At 38.3% G+C, this 27,437-nt stretch overlaps 1 protein-coding gene across 1 annotated transcript in view; it reads right to left on the bottom strand.

Moving 5' to 3' along the window:
* Positions 1–27,437, bottom strand: part of THSD7B (thrombospondin type 1 domain containing 7B) — a 594,306-nt gene that overhangs the window by 485,724 nt on the left and 81,145 nt on the right. The window contains exons 4-5 of the mRNA XM_059927090.1: positions 15,530–15,685; positions 956–1,153 (exon numbers count right to left, since the gene is read on the bottom strand). Of these exons, the coding sequence (XP_059783073.1) occupies positions 956–1,153; positions 15,530–15,685 (354 nt within the window). The remainder of the gene's footprint in view (positions 1–955; positions 1,154–15,529; positions 15,686–27,437) is intronic.

The raw sequence follows: 27,437 nt of genomic DNA, 5'->3' as shown, positions 1-27,437 counted from the left end.
AGAGAGATGGGGTGGGGAGAGAGAGAGAGAGAGAAGGGGAGAGAGAAGGGGAGAGAGGAAGGAAGGGAACAGGAAATGCATTGCTGAATGTCAACCCTGTGTGGATGCTAATATCCATTCTGAATCCACTTTGAAATTTCCTTCTGTTCTATAGATTTCTTTACTCCATAAGTCAAAACATTTCACTCCACACACCAAGAACATTATAAATCATGACTTCTCATGGCAGAACTGATTAATAGACATACTCGATACTCTTCCAAAAGACCGAATTTTTTTTAACTCTATTTAAATGTCACTTTTCTCATCTCCATGTGACTTACATATTTTCTAAATCACCCTTCATTTCACACAACCATCACACCAGAAGCTTGGTGATGAAGGAAAGACACCACTCTTAATAGTTTTGTAAATCTTGACAACTTATATTTTAAAATGGTTCTTTAGAAGTGTAAGCATTATGTCTAGAACTGATTCTAATCTAATGTTATATAATTGAAAAGATACAGCTTAGTACTTTTTGTTTTCTTTTTAACTCGGAGGGAGCTGCAGCCCTGGAATCTTTACAAGGCAGTATTTGTTAATAATATATAAAAGCATGTTACATATCAACATCAATAAAGGCAAATCAAACTTGTTTTGTACTGATAAGCTGAAGACTCTCCAGCCAATTTCTGTATTCTGTTTGTCTTAATGAATTAAAAACTCCAGAGAATGCTCTGGGTTCACTGTATTACATTTAGGTATAATCAGACAGTGTTCTTTTGTCATGGAGTACTTGGCCCTGTATTAAGTCAAAGCAGCTTACTTTGCAGCAGTAGGTCACTTGACTTAAACATGAATATTCCAGAACAGGAGAGACTGTGTTTCTCTCCCTGGGGAAGATGGCCTGAGAGTGGTGACGTGTTATCTGGCAGATATTACTTAACAATCCTCGTGTTTCTTTGAGTCATACCTTGCTCATTCTGGCAGACAGCCTTCAGGATGCGATGTCCAGGGCCACACTTGCCATGATCAGGGATACAGATCCCTTCAGATGTCAGCCACTGATAACACACTGGATCCTCACAAGGAACAGATTCAACCAAGTGAGGGCAGTACCCTGCAGGCCCTGTGGACTCCATGAGCACGTGGCGCTGTCTCATTCTAAATCCTAAATGAGAAAGAATAAAAGGTTCATGGGATTCCATCCTGATCCAGCAAAGGAAAAGCAGCAGCAGCTAGGAAACTGATGACACTTTTATTTGTGTACCTACAGCTAACTCTAAAGCATGTATTATTTTTATGTGTTTTATTTTATGGGAAATGGGGAGATGAGAAGAGGAAAGGAAAGACAAAAGGGAAAAGAACTGGAACAGAAAATCTGTCTTCTAAGAGTTTACAACTTAGGAGTTAGAGGGGCCAGGCATAATCAAATGGAGTAATAAATAGCATATGCCCAATGGTATCAGTAAACCAGAACAAATAAATGAAGACTCACAGAACTAGCCTAAACATAGATAAATCCCCATTTTCTTTTTGTTGTTGTTTTTGACATTCTTGTTACTCTGTATTAAGCGGAACTACATCTATGCTTTGACATATCCCAGGTCATTGTTTCAGGCCCTGAGATCTCCCTGTATCACTCTCCTGAGATTTCCAGGTCAGCCTGCTCTGTGAAGACAGGACATCTTTGGGCTGCACTCCCCACCCTGGCTAGACATGGGTCCCTGGACAATTACTCAGTTTTTAAAAATGTACCGTGGGACTAGGCCCAACATACCATAATAAGGACGTGAATGGGTCTTACATGCTACAAGCCTACAGAGTCACAAACTCAATGTCACAGGAGTCAAGCAGGTACAAACTGAGGGATATGGGTCGACCACAAGACTGTAGGGAGTGGTACAGTCTGTGGTAAAACAGAAGATGTGTGCTTGCTTTAAAGTGTTTGACTATTATTGAGTTTCCATTAACTGTTACCACAAGGAAATGTGAACCCTATGTTGTCAAATCTTCCAATTTTGACTAAGAAGCCAGAAATCCAAGTTATGTTTGTTTTTTATATGACATCTCTCTATTTTTAAATGATGGGAATTAATTTACATTTTAAAAAGCCACGTAAGCTTTAAAAAGTGACTGAGAACGAGATGCAACCCTTTTGTTTGTGAGTTTTCCATCTCTGGCCCTCAGGACATATCACTTCTAAAAACTAGGCCTACCTTCCATGGGTCTCATATTTTACCGTCCATCCTTTAATTCTCCAAATTCAGTCAACGGATTTAATTCCTTTAATTCTTTTTTTTTTTTTTTTTAACGAAACCAATCTTATTACATAATAGCATCTTAAGAAATGACCATTTATTCCTTGGGACAGGTAAAAATAAATAAATAAATAAGAGACTTTTAGGAAGATATCATGAGAACACGGAATTCACAGCAGAAGACTGTGGTACCCCACCACTCTTCCCACAAGAGGAAGGGAAAGAGATAAGTTTGGGAGCATGAGAGGTAACAAAGCCAGGTGTACCCCTCTCAGTTTGCCAGGGCCATGCCTATTTCCCCACAAATAGTAGTGAGACAAAAAGAATACAAGGCTCAAGGTGTAGTTGGCAAAAGACTGGCTCCTCTTAAGTAGCCAAGAAGGATGCAACAAATGGACACGTGGTTTTAGGCCACAAGATGGAGCTGAGCTCCCTTAGAATGCTGCAGGGCTGGGCAAGTATTTTAGATACAAAGTTGTAAGGGCTTTATCGGGTTTTTTTTTTTTTGGTTCAGGGTTAACCCATGAGCTCCTTTTAAAAGACAGATTCTTACTTTATGGATTGATCACCTGTGGGAAGGCATCATTTGGCCAGTCAGAGAACATATCCTCGTGGCATTGAAAATATTAAGGTCAGAGGCAATTAAAACAATAGATGGCTTCTGCTGCGCTTCATACCTCCAAGTCTATGTCATTAATTAGTCAAAATAAAACCTGCAGGAAAGTTCAGCTCCCTTCCCCCGCCACCTTGAGAAGAGCGGCAGGAAACATACAGAGCTCTAAACTACACTTGATGGCCATCAAACTACAATGACCTCTGAGCCCTCATTGCCACACAACTTGGATGACCTCTATGCTTACATGTAATGTCCATATGCTGCTTATTTATTGTCTTATGCTTGTGCTTGTTTAGTTTATATCTTTGAGCAAGACACGGCATGGGTCTCCATGATTTACAATGTTTGACAACCGGCTCAGAAACTTAGCAGTCTTTACGGAGGGATGCTGGGTGTCCTATTACCTAGAGCTTAACACCAGTGAGGGGCAGGTGCAGTTTTCCTCTATAAATCAAGTTGCATCCATCTCGCCATAAATCTGTAGATTACGTCTCCTCAGTCAATAAATTCTTTCAGTCACTCATTTGTGCTGCCCTTGTCCTGACTCTAGCTAGGATCACATCAAAGCACAAGCTCAGCATAAACAAAAACCTTGGATTCTCTTGTTAGCGCTTAACTTTAATCACACATTGGTGTTCATGGCTGCAATAGACATCAGGCTTCCTCTGGGTACTTCTGTTCTGAGAGGTACGCAACTGCCAAGTCCACAGTGGCTGGGCCCAGCCAATCATTTACCTTCATTCACTGAATTCCATACTAATCAGACAGTACCATTCAGTAAACATTAACTGCCATATGTAGATCACTATAATATACTGTGGTAAGCCACAGGAGGAACAGAAAACATAAATCTATTCTTCCCAGAGCATACAGTCCAACAAGTCAAAAAGCACATATATTAACTAAGCATCTACCCTATACCACGACTGTGATAGCCACTTTACTTCTATTACCCCAAATTAATAAATCCCCTAAACAATTTCGTAAGTTACTATTCTCATTTTACATACGTGAAAACTAAGACTAGATGATAACTTATTACTTCTCCTAAGGCACATAACTGATTAAATGGATATGTATGAGGGATAAATTAGGAGGTTGGTATTAACATATACACACTACTATATATAAAATAGATAACCAACAAGGAACTACTGTATAGCACAGGGAACTATACTCAATATTTTGTAATACCTATAAGGGAACAGAATCTGAAGAATATACACACACACACATATACACATATACATGCATATATGTACATATGTATACATATATGCATACATATACATACATATATATAACTGCATATATACATATAACTGTGCTGTACACCTGAAACAAAGTATTGTAAATCAACTATACTTCAATTACAAAAATGGATGTGTATGAAATTCAGCTGAGGTCTTCCTGAGTTGTTACCTCTTCACAAGAAAGAATTCAATTCAGCTCTTGTGTATGACGTGTTCTAGCCCCACTGAGAACAGTGAATCTGACAGGTACAGTGGATCATTTCCTTAAAATAAAGCTGTGCAGATTACACATCAGGACTTTAGGTCCTGAGTAGCAAGAAGGAGTTCTAATAATCACTTCCTGACCACAGATTCAGTTCACCTTCAGTGAAACTATATTTGCACGGTTTTTCTCTATGAACCCAAGGATTTAGTATATATTCTACTATTTTAGTGCATATTCTACTGAGGATAATTAAAAAAGAATGATTCGTGGGTTGGGGAAAGCAAAGGAAAGAAGTGCCAGTGGCAGAAGAGAGGTCAATGTTTTTTAACTGAGGCCATAGAAAAATTAAAGGAGGCTCAGGAGGGTCAATCCAGGTCTAAGGACCTATATCTTCACATGCTAGTGGCCCAAAAGTGTCCACGTGAGCTTCTACAAAGCCACCAATGCCAACACTTGTCTCTACACTGACTGTTGGGACAGGCTTGAAGAAACATCCAGCAGGTTGATCAAGGATAACAGAAGCTTATTCTCTCTTGAAGCATTCCATTTGCTCCTCACCTCTGCAGCCTTGGACGCTGGTTAACAACTCTGAGTCAAAGAACCTGAGCAGATTGAATCTTTGATTCTAGCTCTTTAGAAATCAACAACCATTCCTGCAAAGGTAGCATCTTATAGTATTGTTCTAAGTTGACACCTTCTTATGAATACAGAAAAAAGAAGCAGAAGATCATGAACATGAGAACCCTCAATGCTCAGGATGAGGAGGAGGCGTAGCCCACACCAGCCCCAGCACACACAGGCATGGAAAAAAGGAAAAAGAAAAAAACCTGCCTTACATATGATCTGTGACAAAGCAAAATTATTTCATAGACTTCTCATTCATGGTGGATCTTTCTAGCAGGCATGGATGAAAATGGAAATTTTCCCCATCCTTGTTATATAAGATCTAAAACATGGCAGTATCTTCCTACTTTAGTGTGTCATCTAAACTGATTTGTTTTGGAGCATAAAAGACTATGTTCATAGATGGCCATGGCTTCTCAGTTTCACAATGTCTTTTCCTATGGGGATTTTTAGACCTTTAGGTGCTATAATGGGGGTAGGGGTAAGGGATACTATACTGAGGGAGGGTAGGATTCCCTGAAGTCCTAACACACAAGCAGTTACCTATTGTAATGCCATATCGGGAAGCCTCCATCAAATTTCTCTTAAGAACAACTTCTGTAGGCAAGGTTGCCTTTCTAGAATATATCTGAAAAGGGACAAGGATGTCATATAAATCTATGTATCAAAAAGAATTTTTTAAAATGCACTATATCTATGGGTAGAGTTCATCCATCAGCAAGTTTTTCAGGTTATTTCTCTTTCATATATCTCTAATTATAACTCTCTGGGAGAGTATCAAATATAAAGCAATGAATGATAAAACCTGATCCAATTTAAATTCCTCTGAAAGGTGTCCTAGCTTCACTTGACAAGTACCGACCTGCCGAACACCCATCCCCTTGTCTGCCTGTCACAGACCTGATGGAAGGAGCAAAGGCTGTGTACAACGGTGGATTTTCTAATGTACTTTGAATGGCTGATGGCCACAAACCTCAGATGATTCCTGATTGAAGGGTGTCTGCCTAAAAATAACAGCCACATGAAGATAATTTCTACAGTAACTAATTTCTTCTATTAGATAATAAAACATTTCATGCTTTCCCGTCCTCTTCTACTATATTTTTAAAAATGTGAACAAAAGGGACCATACCAAAGCAATAACACGTGACTGGGAAAAAGACGAGTGAGGCGAAAAAGTAATTACCTCCAACTTTACACATTTATTTCTTGCCGTGGTGGTTTGCTGTTTTTCCTCCTCAAATCCTCCACCATCCATACATAAAGAGGAGTATAAAGTATCTAGGAAAATATGACTATCCTAGATTTCTGCTAGGAGGTTCACTGCATTTCTTTAGGGTAGGCAATTCAAATATGAAACTAAACAGTTCAGTCATATCCCAGAGTTGTGTGATGTTTAATGCATTAACCAGTGTACTCCAGCCTCCGTGGAATTCTCAACTACATTTAGTTTGTGCCAATCAGAGACTCTGGCAGAACCCGCGGTAGGACCATGGGACAGACCTAGATTGAGACGATCCTGGAACTCATGCTCACGAGTCAATGGAAATAACAAGATGACTTAGCCTCATCATAACACGCTTGGACTCCTTGTAGGCACAGAATCATTTCCCTGGAGGGAGAACTCTATTTTTTATTCTTCCCAAGAGGGATGATAGGCAGGTGGTCCTGGCAGGTTTTAGTAAGACCTTACAAATAAAAATTCTCTCTACTCTAGGGAGACATTTATAAAACTGCAAACTCCCAGACCTGAATAACAATCACTGCAGCTTATACTCTGTCCCGTCTGTGATTACTTAGTTCCTAGGGCAGGTCACTTAGCCTCAGTAATTCTCATCAATCCCAACATGCCCCTAAACTCAGCAGGTGGCTGGTAAAACTACCACCTTCAGATAAAGAAGTTCTACTGTCTCTACCCTTTCCTTCAAGCCCCAAAGGCTAAGCTTTTCTTTGAAAAATTTATTGTTGAAGGCAAAAAACACACATCCCAGATACCTGGTGCTCTCAAGCTGTTCTTGGAATACCCTACCCTTCTCATACAACTGCAATCCAATTTTGCTCTCTCTCCAAAGATGATGCACTGGAGCTAAGGTGAATCCCACGCCTCACGCCATATCCCCTACATCAGCTCAGTGATTCGCTCTCATGGATAATGGTTCCCACTGGCCAATGGGCAGAGGGCTTCTCTGCTAACCTCAGTGTTGGACTTGTGCCTTGATCCAAACTTCTTCAGACTTATGGAGGAAATCATTAAGGAAGCCAGTGTTAGAAGGAACAGTGGACTGAGAAGACAGGAATGCAAGTTCTTAGTGCTGGCCTGGCCATTATTAAATCACTATGTGATTTAGGATAATTTCTTTACTTCTCCACACTTTAGTTTTGACATTTTAGGAAGTGTTGGATCCTTGCTGAAACTAAATGCTGATACAAAGTTAGGCAGTATATTAGTTTCCTTGGGTGACCAAAACAAAGTACCACAAACTGAGTAACGTAAATACAGAAATCTGCCTCATAATTCTGGAGGCTAGAAGCCCCAAATCAAGGTGTCAGTAGAGCCATGCGCCCTCTGAATGCTCTAGGGAAGGACTGTTTTCATGCCTGTCTCCTAGCTTCTAGTAGTTATTGGCCTATAGAAGCCTCACTCTAATGTCTGCCTCTGTCTTCACATGGCCTACTCCTTGTCTTCTGTGTCTTTGTATCTTCATAAGGCACTCTCCTCTGTGTGTAGCTCTGTGTGCAGATTTTCCTCTTTGGATAAGGATATCAGTCATTAGAATAGGGCCTAGCCCAATCCAATATGACCTCATCTCAAGCTGATTACATTCACAATAACCCTATTTCCAAATAAGGGCATATTCACATGTCCAAGGGGTTAGTATTGAACATATCTTTTTGGAGGACACAATTTAACCCACAACAGGTGAAGTCTAATGAACGATGCACCAGGGTGCCTTTGTCAGAGTTGACTTACGCAAGAGGGGGAGAGAAGCCAATGATGAAGTAGTTTGGCATAAAAGCATCTTGGGAAAATGGGGTGAATGAAAGGGTCAGAATGTTGTGAGTTTCCCAGATGAGTTCCATGGACCTGTTCTGAGTTACATGGAAGAGGAAGACAGAAATAAAAGTTGAAAGTGCAGTTTTTCACAGAGGGTTTTGTGAAAATTTGGCTCAAGTGGCCAAAACTGCAACACAGAATTGGGAAAAAGGAGCATTTTCATTTTCTGAATTGTTACAGAGACTCTATGGGCCAGAACAAAGGGGACAAAGCATTTAATAAACATCTATTACATTTGACCCCTGCATTGCTTCTATCTTCTTGCAGGATCAGGACCTCATATTTCCTTAAGGGAGTTGCTCCTGCCCCACTCTCAGCTTGTGAGGCTTGGATGGAGTTGTCCCTCCAGTGGTGGCCGCATGCCTAGGACCTGGCTGGTTCAGCCCCACATCCCGCGCGTCTGGGTCAGAGAGGAACACATGACACAAAGCAGCCAGTAAGACTCAATTCCAGGACTCTTCCTGAAATTATTAAGGAAGACACTTCTTGCTACTTTATTTACCATCGACAATAAAAATTACCTTATGTGTGTATGTGTGGTGAGAATTTTGAAGATTTAATCTCTTAGCAACTTTTAAGTATAAACACAGTATTGTTAACCATGCTATACATTAGATGCTGTACATTAGATCCTAAGAACTTATTCACCTTGCAACTGGAAGTTTGTACACTTTGATCAACATCTCCCCATTCTTCCCACCACCTAGCCCCTGGCAACCACCATTCTACTCTCTATTACTATGAGCTTGGGTTTTTTAGAATCTACATAAAATTGAGATTATACAGTATTTGTCTCTCTCTGAGTTATTCCACTTTGTATAATGCCCTCAAGCTTCCTCAATATTGTCACAAATGGCAGGATTTCCTTCTTTTCTTATGGCCAAAAAATATTCATATATATACTTTCTATATATGTGATATAAATATGATATATATGTGAGATATATACATATATATATATATAACATTTTCTTTATGCATTAATCCGTCTTTGGGCATTTTGTCTGGTTCCATATGTTGACTATTGTGAATAATGTGGCAATGAACACAAGGGTACAGAGAGAGAAAAATATTAAAAGTCCTTACCACAAAAAAAAGTAACTCTGTGAGGTGATGGATATGTTAACTAACCTCACTGCAGTAATCATATATATATGATTATATATCAAATCATCATGTTGTGTACCTTAAAATTACACAATGTTATATGTCAGTTATATCTCAATAAAGATGATAAAAATTAATTAACCATAAAAATAAGATATTACCCTTTATAAGATGTTATGTTGATTTTATTACAATGTTCTAGAGAAAAAAACCCTCCACATAAAATGTGCTTATTGATTTTGTGACACAATTAGATCTAGAAACCAAAATGTGTGAAAAGAATGGATCTAAGAATCAAGGAAACAAAATTTTTATCTTTATTCTCTAATTTGTGATCTGCAGACCATGTTGATGTTAACGGACCTCTGAAAGATTTTATGAAATTGAGAGACTTTTACAATCTGCCCCAGTAAAATCATAAATAGATTTTACAAATTGAGCTTAGATAATTAGGATGATATAGGGCTGTCTAATTTTTTGTTTTGTTTTAAATCAAACATCAACTGCATAAAATAAGGTTCGAATGTAATACTGCCTCTTAAGCAATAGAAGACAATTATTTATATCACTGAAGGGATTTAGAACAACATCTAACACTTGAATTTTTGTTAACAAATTCTAAGAAATAGATGTTTCAAATCAGTGTCTCAAATAGTTACAGAATTTTGTTGTTGCCTTGTTATCCATCTGTCAAGGACACGAATAAACACTAAAAGGCATATGTTAACCAAAACTAAATCTACAATAAATGTTTAGTGGTTAAAAAAAAGAAAAGAAAGAAAATTAATGGTGGTCTTTGCTCCATGGAGAGAACCTGCCTTAAACTGAACCTAATAAAGGGAAAAGTAGAAGCAAGAGATGGAGAAATAGATTATAAATAGAAAGAGAAAAGAATAGAAGATTGTAGAAACAGAAGACTATAAAGAGGAAGATAAAGAATGAAACTGTGCTCTGTTGACCTCTTGATACTTTGGGATGCCACCCTACCTTCCCTTCTATTTTTAGCTAGATGAGCTAATAAGTTCCCTTATTTTGGCTTATACCAGTTGGAATTGGGCTTCTGTCACTTATAACCAAAAGTGTCCCAGTGAATATAGGGCCCACTTGGCCTGGTGTGGGTTCTCCAGCTTTGAAAGCAAAGGAAGGCAACACTCAATGCAGTAACATTGTGCCAGCAGGGACAGGCATGGCCACAGTGGCTGCGGGAGCCTAAGTCCAGCCTCAAATGATCTAGACAGAGACCTTAAAACAGAGACACACACATCAAACATAAGAGGACTGGTTCTAATAACAGGTAAGTCACCCTGGGGAGCCTCACATACAACTACAAGAGACTTGCATAGTCCAGTTATACACGTGTGGACCACAAGACAACAAATCGTGAGTGTTAGAATTAATGGGAAATTATTTGTACCTATAAGCTGAAGAGGTTTGGGGGGCATTCTGGTTACATGTCTAATACAGGAGCAGCATGAGCTTTCCAATAGACCCCCATATTCTACTGAGATTCAGATTTCTATTGTTTGACAAAAGACTTAAATTTAGTCTTTCTGTCCTAGACGCAATACACATACTCTTCTTCTACCTTAGAACAAAAGAGACAGAATAAAGAGAAAAGCCAAGGGACATGGGTGTGTGAACCTGGGTGTGCCCATGTGTGCCTGTGAGCTCTCTGGGGAGTTCTGAAATATGAGTTTTCAAATGGAGGTAGAATTAAGCTGAGAGCATCAGTATTGTAGCATCAAGCACTTGGCCATGTGGTCTTCTTTTGCGTGGGATAACTGGAGGGATTAGTGCTTAGCAAACACAACCTAACTTGTGGAACATCCTTGGATCTCATTTCTCTTAGTAAAATGAATATTTCCTTTTAGCACTGCCATTAAGGAACACAGTATCAATAAAAACTGAAGGATCAATAAAAGAGAAGTCAAGATGCCACTAAAAATGTACATTTGAAGATGCAGATGTGTATATAACAGCAAACCAAAGAAAACAGGACTGCTCAGACCTACAGATTTTTTTTTTAACATCTTTTCTGGAGTGTGTATATATACATATATATATATATATATTTTTTTTTTTTTTTTTTTTTTTTCTTTTTCACTACAGCTCCCATCAAGGGCTTCTTTTCTTCTCTTTTTTTTAAATATATATTTTTTGGATTATTTAAATTTCTTTATTTTATCCATCGTATCTGTCTCTTGGCCACTGAAGAGTTTTGTGGGGTTTTTATTAATATCTTTATTGGAGTATAATTGCTTTACAATGTTGTGTTAGTTTCTGTGGTATAACAAAGTGAATCAGCTATACATATACCTATATCCCCACATCTCCTCCCTCTTACATCTCTCTCCCACCCTCCCTATCCCACCCCTCTAGGTGTACACAAAGCACCAAGATGATCTCCCTGTGCTATGCGGCTGCTTCCCACTAGCTATTTATTTTACATTTGGTAGTGTATACATGTCAGTGCTACTCTCTCACTTCGTCCGAGCTTACCCTTCCCCTTCCCTATGTCCTCAAGTCCATTCTCTACGTCTGCATCTTTATTCCTGTCCTACCCCCTAGGTTCTTCAGAAGCTTTTTTTTTTAGATTCCATATATATGTTAGCATATGGTATTTGTTTTTCTCCTTCTGACTTACTTCACTCTGTATGACAGACTCTAGGTCCATCCACCTCACTACAAATAACTCATTTTGTTTCTTTCTATGGCTGAGTAATATTCCATTGTATATATGTGCCACATCTTCTTTATCCATTCATCTGTTGATGGACACTTAGGTGGTTTCCATGTCTTGGTTATTGTAAATAGTGCTGCAATGAACATTGTGGTACATGACTCTTTTTGGGTTATGGTTTCCTCAGGGTATATGCCCAGTAGTGGGATTGTTGGGTAGTATGGTAGTTGTATTTTTAGTTTTTTAAGGAACGTCCATGCTGTTCTCCATAGTGGCTGTATCAATTTACATTCCCACCAACAGTGCAAGAGGGTTCCCTTTTCTCCACACCCTCTCCAGCATTTATTGTTGGTAGATTTTTTGATCATGGCCATTCTGACTGGTGTGAGGTGATACCTCACTGTAGATTTGATTTGCATTTCTCTAATGATTAGTGATGTTGAGCATCCTTTCATGTGTTTGTTGGCAATCTGCATATCTTCTTTGAAGAAATGTCTATTTAGGTCTTCTGCCCATTTTTGGATTGGGTTGTTTGTTGTTTTGATATTGAGCTCCACGAGCTGCTTGAATATTTTGGAGATTAATCCTTTGTTAGTTGCTTCATTTGCAAATATTTTCTCCCATTCTGAGGGTTGTCTTTTTGTCTTGTTTATGGTTTCCCTTGCTGTGCAAAAGCTTTGAAGTTTCATTAGGTCCCATTTGTTTATTTTTGTTTTTATTTCCATTTCTCTAGGAGGTGGGTCAAAGAGGATCTTGCTGTAATTTATGTCATAGAGTGTTCTGCCTATGTTTTCCTCTAAGAGTTTTATAATGTCTGGCCTTACATTTAGGTCTTTAATGCATTTTGAGTTTATTTTTGTGAATGGTGTTAGGGATACATCTTTACATGTAGCTGTCCAGTTTTCCCAGCACCATTTTGTGAAGAGGCTGTCTTTTCCCCCTTGTATATTCTTGCCTCCTTTATCAAAGATAAGGTGACCTTATGTGTGTGGGTTTATCTCTGGGCTTTCTATCCTGTTCCATTGATCTATATTTCTGTTTTTGTGCCACTACCATACTGTCTTGATTACTGTAGCTTGGTAGTATAGTCTGAAGTCAGGGAGTCTGATTCCTCCAGCTCCGTTTTTCTTTCTCAAGATTGCTTTGGCTATTCGGGCTATTTGTCTTTTGTGTTTCCATACAAATTGTGAAATGTTTTGTTCTAGTTCTGGGAAAAAATGCCATTGCTAGTTTGATAGGGATTGCATTGAATCTGTAGATTGCTTTGGGTAGTATAGTCAGTTTCACAATGTTGATTCTTCCAATCCAAGAACATGGTATATCTCTCCATCTGTTGGTATCATCTTTAATTTCTTTCATCAGTGTCTTATAGTTTTCTGCATACAGGTCTTTTGTCTCCCTAGGTAGGTTTATTCCTAGGTATTTTATTCTTTTTGTTGCAATGGTAAATGGAAGTGTTTCCTTAATTTCTGTTTCAGAACTTTCATCATTAGTGTATAGGAATGCAAGAGATTTCTGCATTAATTTTGTATCCTGCTACTTTACCAAATTCATTGATTAGCTCTAGTAGTTTTCTGGGAGCATCTTTAGGATTCTCTATGTATAGTATCATGTCATCTGCAAACAGTGACAGCTTTACTTCTTCTTTTCCGATTTGGATTCCTTTTGTTTCTTTTTCTTCTCTGATTGTTGTGGCTAAAACTTCCAAAACTATGTTGAATAATAGTGGTAAGAGTGGGCAACCTTGTCTTGTTCCTGATCTTAGAGGAAATGGTTTCAGTTTTTCACCATTGAGAAAGATGTTGGATGTGTGTTTGTCATATATGGCCTTTATTATGTTGAGGTAGGCTCCCTCAATGCCTACTTTCTGGAGGGTTTTTATCATAAATGGGTGTTGAATTTTGTTGAAAGCTTTTTCTGCATCTTTTGAGATTATCATAAGGTTTTTATCCTTCAGTTTGTTAATATGGTGTATCACATTGATTGATTTGCATATATCAAAGTATCCTTGCATTCCTGGGATAAACCCCAGTTGATCATGGTGTATGATCCTTTTAATGTGCTGTTGGATTCTGTTTGCTAGTATTTTGTTGAGGATTTTTGCATCTATGTTCATCAGTGATATTGGCCTATAGTTTTCTTTCTTTGTGACATCTTTGTCTGGTTTTGGTATCAGGGTGATGGCGGCCTTGTAGAATGAGTTTGGGAGTGTTCCTCCCTCTGCTATATTTTGGAAGAGTTTGAGAAGGATAGGTGTTAGCTCTTCTCTAAATGTTTGATAGAATTCACCTGTGAAGCCATCTGGTCCTGGGCTTTTGTTTGTTGAAAGATTTTTAATCACAGTTTCAATTTCAGTGCTTGTGATTGGTCTGTTTATATTTTCTATTTCTTCCTGGTTCAGTCTCAGAAGGTTGTGCTTTTCTAAGAATTTGTCCATTTCTTCCAGGTTGTCCATTTTATTGGCATATAGTTGCTTATAGTAATCTCTCATGATCCTTTGTATTTCTGCAGTGTCAGTGGTTACTTCTCCTTTTTCATTTCAAATTCTATTGATATGAGTCTTCTCTCTTTTCTTCTTGATGAGTCTGGCTAATGGTTTATCAATTTTGTTTATTTTCTCTAAGAACCAGCTTTTAGTTTTATTGATCTTAGCTATGGTTTCCTTCATTTCTTTTTCATTTGTTTCTGATCTGATTTTTATGATTTCTTTCCTTCTCCTAACTTTGGGGTTTTTTTTGGTTTTTCCTTCTCTAATTGCTTTAGGTGTAAGGTTAGGTTGTTTATTTGAGATTTTTCTTGTTTCTTAAGGTAGGATTGTATTGCTATAAACTTCCCTCTTAGAACAGCTTTTGCTGCATCCCATAGGTTTTGGGCCATCGTGTTTTCATTGCCATTTGTTTCTAGGTATTTTTTGATTTCCTCTTTGATTTCTTCAGTGATCTCTTGGTTATTTAGTAGTGTATTATTTAGCCTCCATGTATTTGTATTTTTTACAGTTTTTTTCCTGTAATTGATATCTAGTGTCATAGTGTTACAAATTTAAACAAGCACACAAAGGTTGAAGATTTTGCTTTAAGCCTGAGGACAACATCAAAAGAAAACAACACACATAAATGCCCCTCATGAAAATTTGAACTATAACATCAAATTCAGCATATGATTCAGCCTTTGGGAATCTGAAAATAATAAATAGATATGCAAAACCGTTGTTTCTTGATATGATTACAGAAATCATATCTAATTTCTACAGTATAACCATTACATGTAAAAAAAATCATTAATTTATGGTTAGCAGATATTTGATCCGGTCCAAAATGTCCATAAGACATTTGGTGCATGGCAAAAGCTCCTTGAAATTTGGTCCTAATCAAATCATGTGCCATGGGATAAATATGCTCATGGATGTTTTGGACAGGACCAAATATGAAGGACGTTTTGGTGTGGAACAAATGTCTTATGGACATTTTGGTCAGGACCAAATATCTTGCAGGGTTAAATTATACCATTTTTCAGTAATAGTCACTTCACCAGCTACGAGCCTAATTGGAAGGTCAACAAAGGTAGGATTCTTTGTCCACAGAAATGTCTCCAATGTTTCCTTAATAACTGAATGCTGTCAGACTTGAGCTGGTTATCTACATTTTACAAACAAATATTGTCCTGAGCAGACTTAAGAGGCTATTTAGTGACCAGAATACATAGTGTGCACTGGAAGGAAATGAAGCACACACAAACAAGGCACTCACCTTTTCTTCCCTGAGGATCGTGGCAGTTTTCATGGACGCACAAGCCCCAGGCTGACCAGGAAGATACTATACAGTCTGTAGAGCAAGGGATATTGCAGAGCTGAGAAGCTGAAGGGGCAGGTCCCAAACATAATGTCTTTTCCACGGGTCTAGAGACTGCATGGATGGAAAAAAAAAAAAAAAGGCCTGAGTCACATTCTCTGAACATCCTTAGAATTTTTCCCATCTTTATTTGTGTGCCTGCCTTGCTCACATCAGCTTTATGGTTAAACAGATCATATGCAAACAAAATATCAACACTCTTCCAATATGTACTACTTAGCTCCACATTATTAGCATTTGGGGTGAGGAAAGGCAAGAAAAGACAGTGACAAAGGGCATGCATTTGAGTTTCCTGTTTGACAGAGTATTCCCTGGGAATCCAAGAGAGGACTGGAAACCTAGATACAAATTATCTAGAGTTATGAAGTTTAAAAAAATTAAGTGGCTTTGTGAAGTTCCAAGATGAGTCTATCTCGACTATACAAATGACTGGCTTGTTGTGGAAAATTCAAAATTGAACCCTGAGGTGGGGTGTTTAGCATAAACAATCTACTGCTATTACTCTCCTGAGGGGTGGACCTCTCGAAGACACGGAGGAAAAATGGTTTTTAGAAGAAGAAGAAAAATCAGGATCTGCGGTGGGAGAATTGGCCCCTGGAAGTCAGTTTCATTAGAAAGCCTACCCAGAGGCAAAAGGAGTGTCTGCGGAGCCACAGGAAATGCCAGCTAGGAACCTTCCAGCTCTTCCTGGTATGCACCTGTGCCCGGAGAATGCCCAGAACTGGGTCAAGGCAGGAGGCAGTAATCATCTGTCCATCAGTGGTGCTCATCAAGTGTCCTCTCTATGCAGACCCATGCTGAGAATCATGAAAATACACAGATGAAGAAGAAGATGGGCTCCTGATTCTCATGGAGATTATAACATAATAGGAGCTAGGATAGCAATACCCCAAAATGACCCAATAAAAGAACAGCCAAATGCCTGACTACACTTGCACAGAGTGATCCCACACTAAGCGGGTTTGGGAGCAATTCAGAGTTTGTGAGCCAATGGTTTAAGATCAGACGGTTTTATCTTATGGGTTGTCTTGTCCTATGGTCGAAATATTTCCTATATGTCACTTCCATCCATTAAGCAGATCAGAAGTGCTTCAAAGATGGAGACTGGTATGAGACAATAGGGCGGTAAATCACCCCATCTACTTTGCTTCCTCACTCTTTACATAAGATGTGAATTAAATCAGATGCAGATCGAAATAAATCACGGCTGTGACCAGCAGAACTTTGAATGTAAAACAAAGCAAGAGCAAAATGAAAAAAATACTGTCATGAAGATGTTTTAACCATCAGGGAAAGAAGTGGAGTGGCTTGAGGTGTTTATGAGGGTGAATGGGAAAAACAAAAGGTTGCAAAGGAAATGATAATAATGGTTTGTTTGCAACTAATTCTTTTACAGTTTACCAAAAGGATTTGACCTGACTTAAAATAAAAGACAGGAACAAAGCAAGATTGCTAACGTAAATGTCAAAGCGTGCAAGCCATGTGGAAGAGACAGTCAAGGGAAGACAGAGCAGATATTGGGGGAAAGTAAAGGGGTTTCCTGGGAAGGCTGAGGAGAGGTGATGATCAGAGATTGTGCTGAAGATAGCAACAGCTGGGTGGGGAGGTTGGAGTGACCAGGACTGTGGATGTGCATATGACACTGACGGACCACGGGTAAAGAAGAACCTGTGAGATGGCGGAGGGGTTTGCAATTCCTTCCCCAGGAGTCAGTAAAAGACCCACAAGCAGCCATTCACTGAGTACATCATGCATTCATTCCAAAACCACTGAGTACCCGTTTAAATCAGGCCCTATTGGATGGTGTCTGCTTTCAAGGAACTCTCAGTCAAGAAGGGTAAGTCAAGTAGCATTTTAACAAGATTGATGGAAAGAGATGCTTTAGAGCATTGTATAATAGAAAGCTGCACAGCCAGAGGTCTTAAGGCAGAAGTGTGTTTCGGTCCAGGCCCATGCTTGGTTAGCATGTGTTCTCACAAACTCAAACTTTAGTTCCAAAAACAAAACCTAAGTAATGATGGAAAAGGAAGTGGGGGCATGTAAACTGATTACTCCAGCTGTTTAATAAACATTTATAGTGCATGCCAGGCACTGTCTATAAACATCTATTCATTTATCCTGCATAACTTTGAGATATATACTATTATTATTCCTACTTTAAAATGGGGAAACTGAGACACAGTTTACTCACTTGCTCACATTCCCAATTAGCAAGCAGTGGAGCCAGGATTTGGAACAAGGTGGTCTGGTTCCAGAATCTGTGCTGTGAACCACTGCTCTATGTGGCCTCATCATCGGTCATTCAACCTACATTGTTAAGTACTTACCATGAGTTAACACTGTGTTAGGTGCTGAAGCTAGATTAGTAGTGAAACAGACAAGGTCACTTGTCCTCAATGTGCCTCTTTTTCAATGTGAGTTGGTACTAAGCATTCATGAGTCCATGAGCCTCAACAATAAGACTAGAAAGCCACAATTGCTGCTTCTCTTTCCCTTGCCATGGCTGTCTCCCTGTAACACCAGACAGAACTTAAGTGTCTGATGATCAATGCTGAGAAGGTACCCCAAACGTCTCAGCTCCAAGACCCAGCAGACACTTGCTGCCACAATCTCGGAATTTGAGGTTGGACCCTGCAGTTGAAACTGGTCAATCCACCAGCACAATACCTAGGCTCACAGCAGGTCTGAACTAAATCTCGTTAGAAGCGCCAGAATGGCTTAACTGTCCAGAAGGCAGTTAAGCCTTAGGGTTGCTAGTGCAGTTGGAAAGAGACTGGGGAACTTGTCCTGAAGCTGCATTTGTCAAGGACAATGTTTTTACAGATATTATGTTTATTTGGTTTATTTTTGGAGAGCTGTTGATGATTATTGGGAGGTGAGGGGTTAAGTCCCCTAAGGTCCCCTTTGATAAATACTTAACTGTCAATCAATTGACTGTTGGACATTAGGGCTAATGGTACTAAGATATGAAATAAGGGAGAGACATGGTGTGCTGGTGAGGAATGGGGGGATTTCCCTGGAGGCTACTAAGCGACATAATTGGAGGCCCAGGGGTGGAAGTGAGGCCATTTGTCAGAGCACTCATGCCTCTTCAGCACCTGCTGCTTTGAAAGACAGTAGATCTTAATCCATGTCAATAAATTCTTCCAGTCTCAGGGACATGTCTAAGATACTTCATTTAGGCATTGAATCAATGGGCTTGGGTCAACTTTTCTCTATTTCAGCCCCCTGGGATACATTTGTTCTAGAAATAAATCATGAGTAAGTCATGAAGCACTTACCAGCTTCAGACCACTTAGGTAGTCAACTCCCCAAGAAAAGTGAACACAGGATATGGCTACGCCTATTGACTCTTAGAGCTAGAAGGGGAGCTTTAGAGCTAATTTAGTTTAATTCACCAATTTTACTGAAAAACTGAACTCCAAAGACCTTAGGTGGTTTCTCCAAGTTCACTCAGCCAGTCCAAGGCAGAGCAAGACCCGAGCCTTGTCCCTGGTGGCTGACTCACCTCCACCTGTTCCTCCTGGTTTTCCTTCCATGGAATGAAGGCATCAGACAGAACAGATGAGGTCATTCGTACCAAGCATATTTTGTTTATGAATCACAGTGACCACAATGGAGGCAACGAGTGACATGACAGATCCAAGACATTCATGAAGGTTACAGGCTGTTTAACCCTTTAAACAAAATCCAAATTCCTCTCCTACTTTATTGTCACTTCAATACTCCTTCAAGCTCCATCCCACACCTCCCTGACGAAGCAGGAGGTAGTGAGACCAAAATGTGCTCCACTTTAAACAACTGTTCTTTTATTTGGAGCTGTTCATGATGTAATAAAATTATCCTGGGAGCTGGGCGGGGTAGGGGAGCATACCTGAACCACCTCAAATTGGATGTTCTGGGTAGTTTACTCTCTACTGAGCCCTCAATTCTTCTTGACCAAACTCCAGCCATGATGTTTGTGGGAAGAGGAGCTGCTTTTCTAGTCACCTGAAATCCTTTCTCTAGATATACTGACTGAAACAACTTTATTTCTATTTGCTAATAACTGTCTGCTCTAATGCAATGGATCCCTGCTGCAATCAGTGTACCTATTCAGTGAAGGTCTATGCTGGTCCAACTTTCTCCAGCTGCCTTAGACCATGTCGCCTTGACACCCTCTGCCATTCCTGTGTTGACCAATTGCCTGACTAGGTAAGCAATTACCCAAGGTTTTCTAGGCTATTTAGGTTTTGTAGGCTACAGTGTTAGTCCCTATAAAGACCTCTCATGGCCACAAAGTGTTAAAGAGACAAAGTAACTTTTAACTCAGATCAACTGAGATCACTACATAGCAGTAGTTTTCTAAAGCTAGGGAATATATTACAGTCTGATAAGTGATTGTACATATGCAGTAGTCATTAATGCTTTGAATATTTCAGTGCCTAACCTGGAATTTTTCATTTGCAATAAGAAATTATTAAATTGACCTGCCTTACAAGAAATGTGCAAGTCTGCTACTAATGATTGCAAAGTCACCTTAAATAATGAATTACTCCATGAACAGAATGCTAATTAACAAAGGGGGTGGGAATATGCTGGAGTTGATATATTTAATGTTAAAGAAAAAACTGTTCTTAATTCTAGAAATGTGCATAGTTCACGATTTTCCTTAAGGACAAAGTGATTTTAGATGAACATACAAATTCAATCGAAATGATTTGTAATTAAGAAGAAAAATGCCTGTTGTGATCATTAGCATGTGACCACCACTGTAAAGAAAAATGAGCGCCTTCACATTTCCTTCTTTGAAACTAAATTAAGCTCTGATCCAAACTAATTTGAATCAACACAGAAATAAGTTGACAAAGATTCAATAAGAGTATATTACCCCCCCACGCCTACTGCTGGCCATTTTGTAAGATCTAAATTTCAATGCCATTTAATGCCTCAAAAAGAAATTAAATGGAAATTGCATCATCATCATCATTAGTTAATTATAATTAATAACTAGGTACCCTCTGTATTTTATTTAAAAAATGAGTTATGTTTGCTTAGAGTAAAAAATGTTATCACAGGAGCCAATGGCATTTTCTTATTTTTTAATATGTCTATTATCAGAGGAAACATCAAATGAGTCTTTAAAAATTTAGCAAGTGTATCAGGTAATTCTGCCATGGCATAATGGAACTCAGCTTTCCCTCAGAACAGAAAGAAAGATCTTGTTCATGGGCAAGAAATTAGTCAAACATATTGATTTTTTTCCAGTACTTTCAGGGAGGTAGAGATGAAAAGAAAGTAAAGGTGATGCTACTTCCTGGGAACTCTTAAAACCCGGATGATTTTGTCTGCTTTCTATCTTAGGGGTACCTGAGTACCCCTGCATTCTATCTTCAGTTGATTTTACATAAGATATTTGATTTGCAGAAAGACATCAGCCTTCACAAAGAACTTAGACCAAAAAGTTATATTCACTTCAATTTTCCAAATCAAACGCAGGCCCTGTCAAACCCAAAGGGAATTCTCACTCAAAACTCAGAACCCCCTCGTTCCACAGGGTGTCCAGGAAATCATAATATAAACAGCATTTGCTCAGAGTTAATTCAAAAATAATGAAAGAGCCTACTTACGTAAAAATGCTGCTTTCTAAATGGTTTTTGAGAAACAGTATTGCCTCTGACATGTTCATTTAGGGAGCATACTGACTTGGCAGAAATTCAATCCACCTAACTGCTAAAATAAATAGGCTTCTACAAACTGAAGGAGTCAAACAGTTGAAGGGGAAAGATAAATAATATTACAGTTTTAACCAGAAAGCTATTTTCCTTCAAGAAGCTTCATGTATTATTTCAAATGCCTTTTGCCACTGGGATTTGCAAAATAATGCATCATTCTTTTAACTTAGTGGTTAGAATAAAAGCAAATATGTCTTCTAGCACTTACAGGCAGCTTAAAGAATTAAATCACATCTCATCCTATTATATCTAATAAAGCTTAATTTTAGCCATGTTGTGACTCTCTTGGCAAAGTACTGTGCAATACAGTTTGGCAGGAGGATGTGTATATATGTACCATAAATATAGTATCTAAAAATAATTATTTCTAATTGCAGGAATTATGTGAAATTTGGCCACATGTCAAAAAATTTTCCAAATTTCATCCATTTCACATAGTGAATTAGAAAATACCTACCAACTAGTGATTTTCCTAATGCTACAGAGTAACAACATGATAAGTAAAGATGGAAAACAATATTCAGAATAAAAATGGACAAAATAAATGAAGTATGTGTTCAGTTTTAGAAAGTAATTAGATCAATATCCAACAATTACAAAATTAGGGGAGAAACACAGTAGCCTTCAGCCCTATATTCATATATTTCTTTATGATATATTCTCTCCTCTGTTCCTCTTTTTTAATTAATTATATGGGAGTATATTTGATTTAGAATGTCATGTTAGTTTCTGCTGTACAGCAAAGTGAATCAGTTAAACACACACACATATATATCTTCACTCTTTTATAGATTCTTTTCCCATATAGTCATTACAGAGTACTGAGTAGAGTTCCCTGTGCTATACAGTAGGTTCTTATTAGTTATCTATTTTATATATAGTAGTGTGTACATGTCAATCCCAATCTCCCAGTTTATCCCTCCCCCCACCCTTTCCCCCTTGGTAACCATAAGTTTGCTTTCTACATCTGTGATTCTGTTTCTGTTTTGTAAATAAGTTCATTTGTACCATTTTTTTAGATTCCACATATAAGTGATATCATATGATATTTGTCTTTCTCTGACTTACTTCAATCAGTATGACAATCACTAGATCCATCCATGTCGCTCCAAATGGCATTATTTTATTCTTTTTTTATGGCTAATATTCCATTGTATATACGTACCACATCTTCTTTTGAGAATTTCTTTCTGATCATTTCTCAGACTATTTAATTAGGAAAATGAATAAGTGAACACTATGTCCTCTTCTGAAAAATTCTTAAAGAGAAATAAAATGAAAAAAATAGGTTTAAAAATATCAGTATTAAAGGCCAAACCTCAGGAAAGGTAGGTGTTTTAGAGGAAAATGAGGAGCAAGGTGGGTGTCTTTGATGTGATTCTAAAAGGTACTTAAAATGATTACTAAAGGTTTGATGGAGAGAATGAAACTAAATTATAATGACTATTTTCATCTTAAAATTTAAGATTAGAGGGACTTCCCTGGTGGCGCAGTGGTTAAGAATCTGCCTGCCAATGCAGGGGACACGGGTTTGAGCCCTGGTCCGGGAAGGTCCCATATGCCAGGGAGCAACTAAGCCCATGCGCCACAACTACGGAGCCTGTCCTCTAGAGCCCGTGAGCCACAACTATTGAGCCCACGTGCCACAACTACTGAAGCCTGCACACCTAGAGCCCATGCTCCGCAACAAGAGAAGCCACAGCAAAGAGAAGTCTGTGCACCACAACAAAGAGTAGCCCCCACTCACTGCAACTAGAGAAAGCCTGCGTGCAGCAACGAAGACCCAATGCAGCCAAAAATAAAATAAAAATAAATAAATACATTTATAAAAAATAAAATTTAAGATTAAAGTCATTCTTAAGTTATTACAATGAGTTCACAATAAGCAGCCCACCCCTAGATTTTCTTAAAGAGCAAAGGATGACCAAAGAAGCCATTAAGGCAGCTTGGAACTTGGAGAAGGAGGGCTGTAAAGCTCACCCTCCACTGGGTACACATAGCATCACTAGCCCAGTTCTTTTTCCTTATCAACCATATTCAACCCATCAACTGAGGAAAAACAGAGGTGACCGTAAAACGTCCCTAAGTCCATTGGGCAAGAATTGGAAAGAAAAAGGATATATTAAAAATACAAAAAAAAAAAAAAACAAAAAAACAACGTGGTTGAGATAGGAATGTGTCAGAGAGCAGGGACAGGGAACAGGAAGATCTGGTAAGAAAGGTCAGAAGGTGGCATAAGAAAGCAGACCTAGGTCTCCCAGACTTCAGTACTGGTCACAGGATGCCCTGTTACTCCATTGGCAAGAAAGGCCTTCACCTGATTTAGAAGGTCTGATTTAGGTGGATATAGAAGGTGGATGTTTCAACCCAGGAATAACTCAATGGAAATTTTAAATAATGGTAACAAGAAGGGGAAATCCATGCTCTCTGAGGTGACACAGTCCTCCAAGAACATCACAAACTCCAGAGCTTAAAGCCATTCCTAAGGGGCCATAAAACAAAAGGGGAAATATGTGATTATTTTAGAGAGCCAAGAAAGAACTATTGCTCTCTAAAACAAATATGCACACCATCTTGTTTTTAAAGGAAGGGAAAGAAAAGGGCTCACTGTACCTGATAGCCTTGTTAGCAAACACTGCTTTAAATTTGCAAATTGTTTTAGACTGAACAAGTTAATCTGACTTCAAAGGAAGGCTCATGGGATTCACCAGGTTCCTAAGTAGTGAAAGGAATGAGACACCACCTAAAACATTTTTAAATGCAGAATAGTTCATTCTTTTGTATGAGAAATTGTATTATACATTTTTAGAAGTAACACAAAAATTACAAACCAAAACCCCTGCATTGCAAAACTGGATGAAAGTTCTTTTCCTCCCAGGTCTATTCATACATTACAAGTCCTACTTTCTATAGCTCTTCACTATGTCAAGGCCAATATTATAAAGTAGTAGCTTCCCACTTGGATAAACCAGTGGGGTCTAAGGTAGACCCAACTCAGAAGAACTGGGTCAGGATTGGGAAGGGGGTAGCAGAGAGTACAGTAAGGACTTATATCTTCGAAAATCTTTATGATTAGCACGTCAGGGAGTCAATGTTCTGAATAATTTATGGAGTATGATTTTGAAAAGCCAATTGGCCAAATATCAATACTATCATCAAAATCCATTAAACTGAAAGTCTACCACCACCTGTGTAAATTGGGCAAATTGTTTAGCAATTGATCTTCTGTAAAATAAAGAGACTATCCAATGCTTCTCACCTTTGTTATGTTATCTCCTCCCCAAAGAGCATTTGTAAACATTTTTTCCCTTACTTTCCCTTTTTTCCCTATAACATTTTCACACCACAAATATACTGTGTGTAAGTAAGTTTTATATACATACACTTTATATGCAAAAAGTGTAAGATTTTTTTCACCCCAAGAACCTTTTTTTGTCCCCTTGGGGGCAATGTCATCCCCTTGGGTAATGCATGGACTAGACCACATACTGACCTTAAGTTTGTAGGCTAAGCAGTCTACAAGTATATTCTGGTTCAATTAGCAAAATATTCTATGAGACAAGTACTACTAGTATCTCCAGTTTCCAGTGAGACAATTGAAATTTTAAACTTCTGCCCCAGCTTCCATAATTAGCAAAAGCAGAGGCAGGACCTGAACCCAGCCAGTGTGATTCTGGTTTTCCCTTTTCTTCACCATGTTAGACTCTTCCAGCTCAAGGCTCTGAAATTATTGAATTCAGTGCACATTTTCATGGCTGTAGGTTGGAATCTATCTTTTTAATTTGACTACAGTGCTTCTCAATACCTGTGTTTTGCTTGAAGTTGGAATCTACATGCTGATTTTTTTTTTTTTTTTTGCAATAATCAGGAGATAATACATTAACCAATACAATATGCTATTCTCTGGTAGAATTCTGATGCATACAGAGAGTACAGACATTTAAAACAGTTGAAATGCCATAGAATTTTACAAATTTTTTTTTTGTTTATAGACAATAGTCAAGTTATTAAAAAGCTGTCTTGAGAAGTTGCATACTCCAATTTTTTGCACATTTAAATATATCATCAGAGCAAAACAGGTTATAATATCAAAAAGACAGTGATTTATGTTTTAAAATATTACAGTTGCTTTCTATGAAGTCTTAATTTGAGAGAAAAAGCAACAAAAATAATGAGATAACAATTATTTAATTTAAAAACACAGTTAGATGATTTTATATTAAAAGCAGTATGGATGTACTCATAGGTTATTTAAATACAAATAAACATTAATTCTGAAAGTGTTCCTACGTATTTTTAAAAGGGAGGGTGAACTGAATTTTCCAAAGTAATACAGATTTTGTTTATATCATAAAATGAGATACAGCTGCACGCAACAATTTTTTTTTTTTAATGTTTGTATATCTTAATTGAGGCTCTCTAACAAATACTGTTTTGTTCAATCTGGTGAAGTTCAAAGGTAAGACATGTTTATCATGACTATTTTTTTGGTGGAGGGGACCCTGAAAGAACAGTAAGCATGGTTGCTCAGAAAAGTTTCAGACCTTTGGCAGCTAGAGATCTTTAAAGTAGAATAGGCAACTTGACACGAAAGTCAGCCTTCAGGAGCTTCCTATGCGGCATTACAGAGAATAATGAGTCACCTCAACTGAGGACAAAAGTGTTACCCATCCAGAATCATCTTGCATCCATTCTGGCCAAACAGAATCCAAACAGGACACAGACTCCTAACACTACCATTCCTGCTCTCCGACATATTTCTTATCGTGAGAACAAAGACAGGACCACATCTTCCAGGCCACCAGACAATAACCAACTTTGTCCTCTCTACTTAACACTGACTGCCAAGTGCAGCAACAGATTCCACAAGAACAGCCATTCTATCTGATCTGCTCACCACTGTAATTCCAGCCCTTCCAACACTGACAAGCAGACAGTTGGCGTGCAACAAATTTTGAATAAATATACCAATGAATGAATGTGGTTATATGAATTTCAATTCTAACCCAGATATTAAATTAAAAGGAATTAGTAGCAAATATTTGATGAACATCTGAAAGAGTATGAAGGTACCCAAAGAATCCTGATTTACAGGGTTCTATATAGGGTTATACAGGTTGAGTCAACCAAGGGGTCAAGTAGGAGCTGAAATCCAGCCTGTGTTCCTCCTGCCAAACTACACTCTGTGGTTTATGCCCAGACGGTATCTCTTTCTAATACTTCTACCCAGAGGGGAAGACTTTTTCTAATTCACACAATAATGCAGTTTATGCTGCCTATGACCCTGCTTATGTACCAACTTAAAGAATAAGAAGTTATCTATAGAATCAGGTTGGTTTAAAAGTTCCCCCTGCAAATTAGAAGGAAGCCTCATGTTCATAAATTACCATGAGTTGTTTTGTAATCAAAAACTTTGAAAAAAAATAGAAAATCATCAGAGATATTTTAAAAAAAAACCTAAAACACACATAGCTTAAAAAAATAAATTCAGGTGACTGATCAAGAAAAGAAATATGAGTCCACACCATTAAAAACACAGTAGATGGAAGAACTAATCAGTAACAGATTCTTAGGGTCTGAGATTAGCCAGTGTAGATTTTAGAAAAAAGATACTAAGACATGGAGTGAAACATGGCTAGTGGAACAAAGAATGAGGTTAATAGAGACAGCATCAAAAGTCAGAATGTTACATTTATTTGTTAATGACTCCAAAGTCCAAAAATTTAAATAGAAGCAGTGTGCAAGTGTCCACATTAGGCCACTCACCTTTTGTAACCTCTTAGCAATAAGCAGTGTCATGTTAAAAGGAGACTATATTCATCACAAAAGGAAATATTCTGGAAGCAGAAAGTACCTACTTAACACAAATCACTGTCAAATAAGACATGCCAACTGAGCTGAAATTGCAATAAAATGGAGAACCACTAAATCCCCCTTCCCATCTCCCAGCCTGATTCTTCAAGGCAAAACAGTTATGAACACCTACCCCTTTTTCTAGGCATTGCTACAAAGTGCCAGAGAAGAGACTGCATAATCCCGTATCTTACTGACCTTATAATTTGAGCAGATGAACTAGATTTACACAGAAAAAC

The sequence above is a fragment of the Balaenoptera ricei genome, chromosome 7 (genome assembly GCF_028023285.1).
Source record: "Balaenoptera ricei isolate mBalRic1 chromosome 7, mBalRic1.hap2, whole genome shotgun sequence".
Lineage (NCBI taxonomy): Eukaryota > Metazoa > Chordata > Mammalia > Artiodactyla > Balaenopteridae > Balaenoptera > Balaenoptera ricei.
This window is presented reverse-complemented; position numbering and strand designations above follow the sequence as displayed.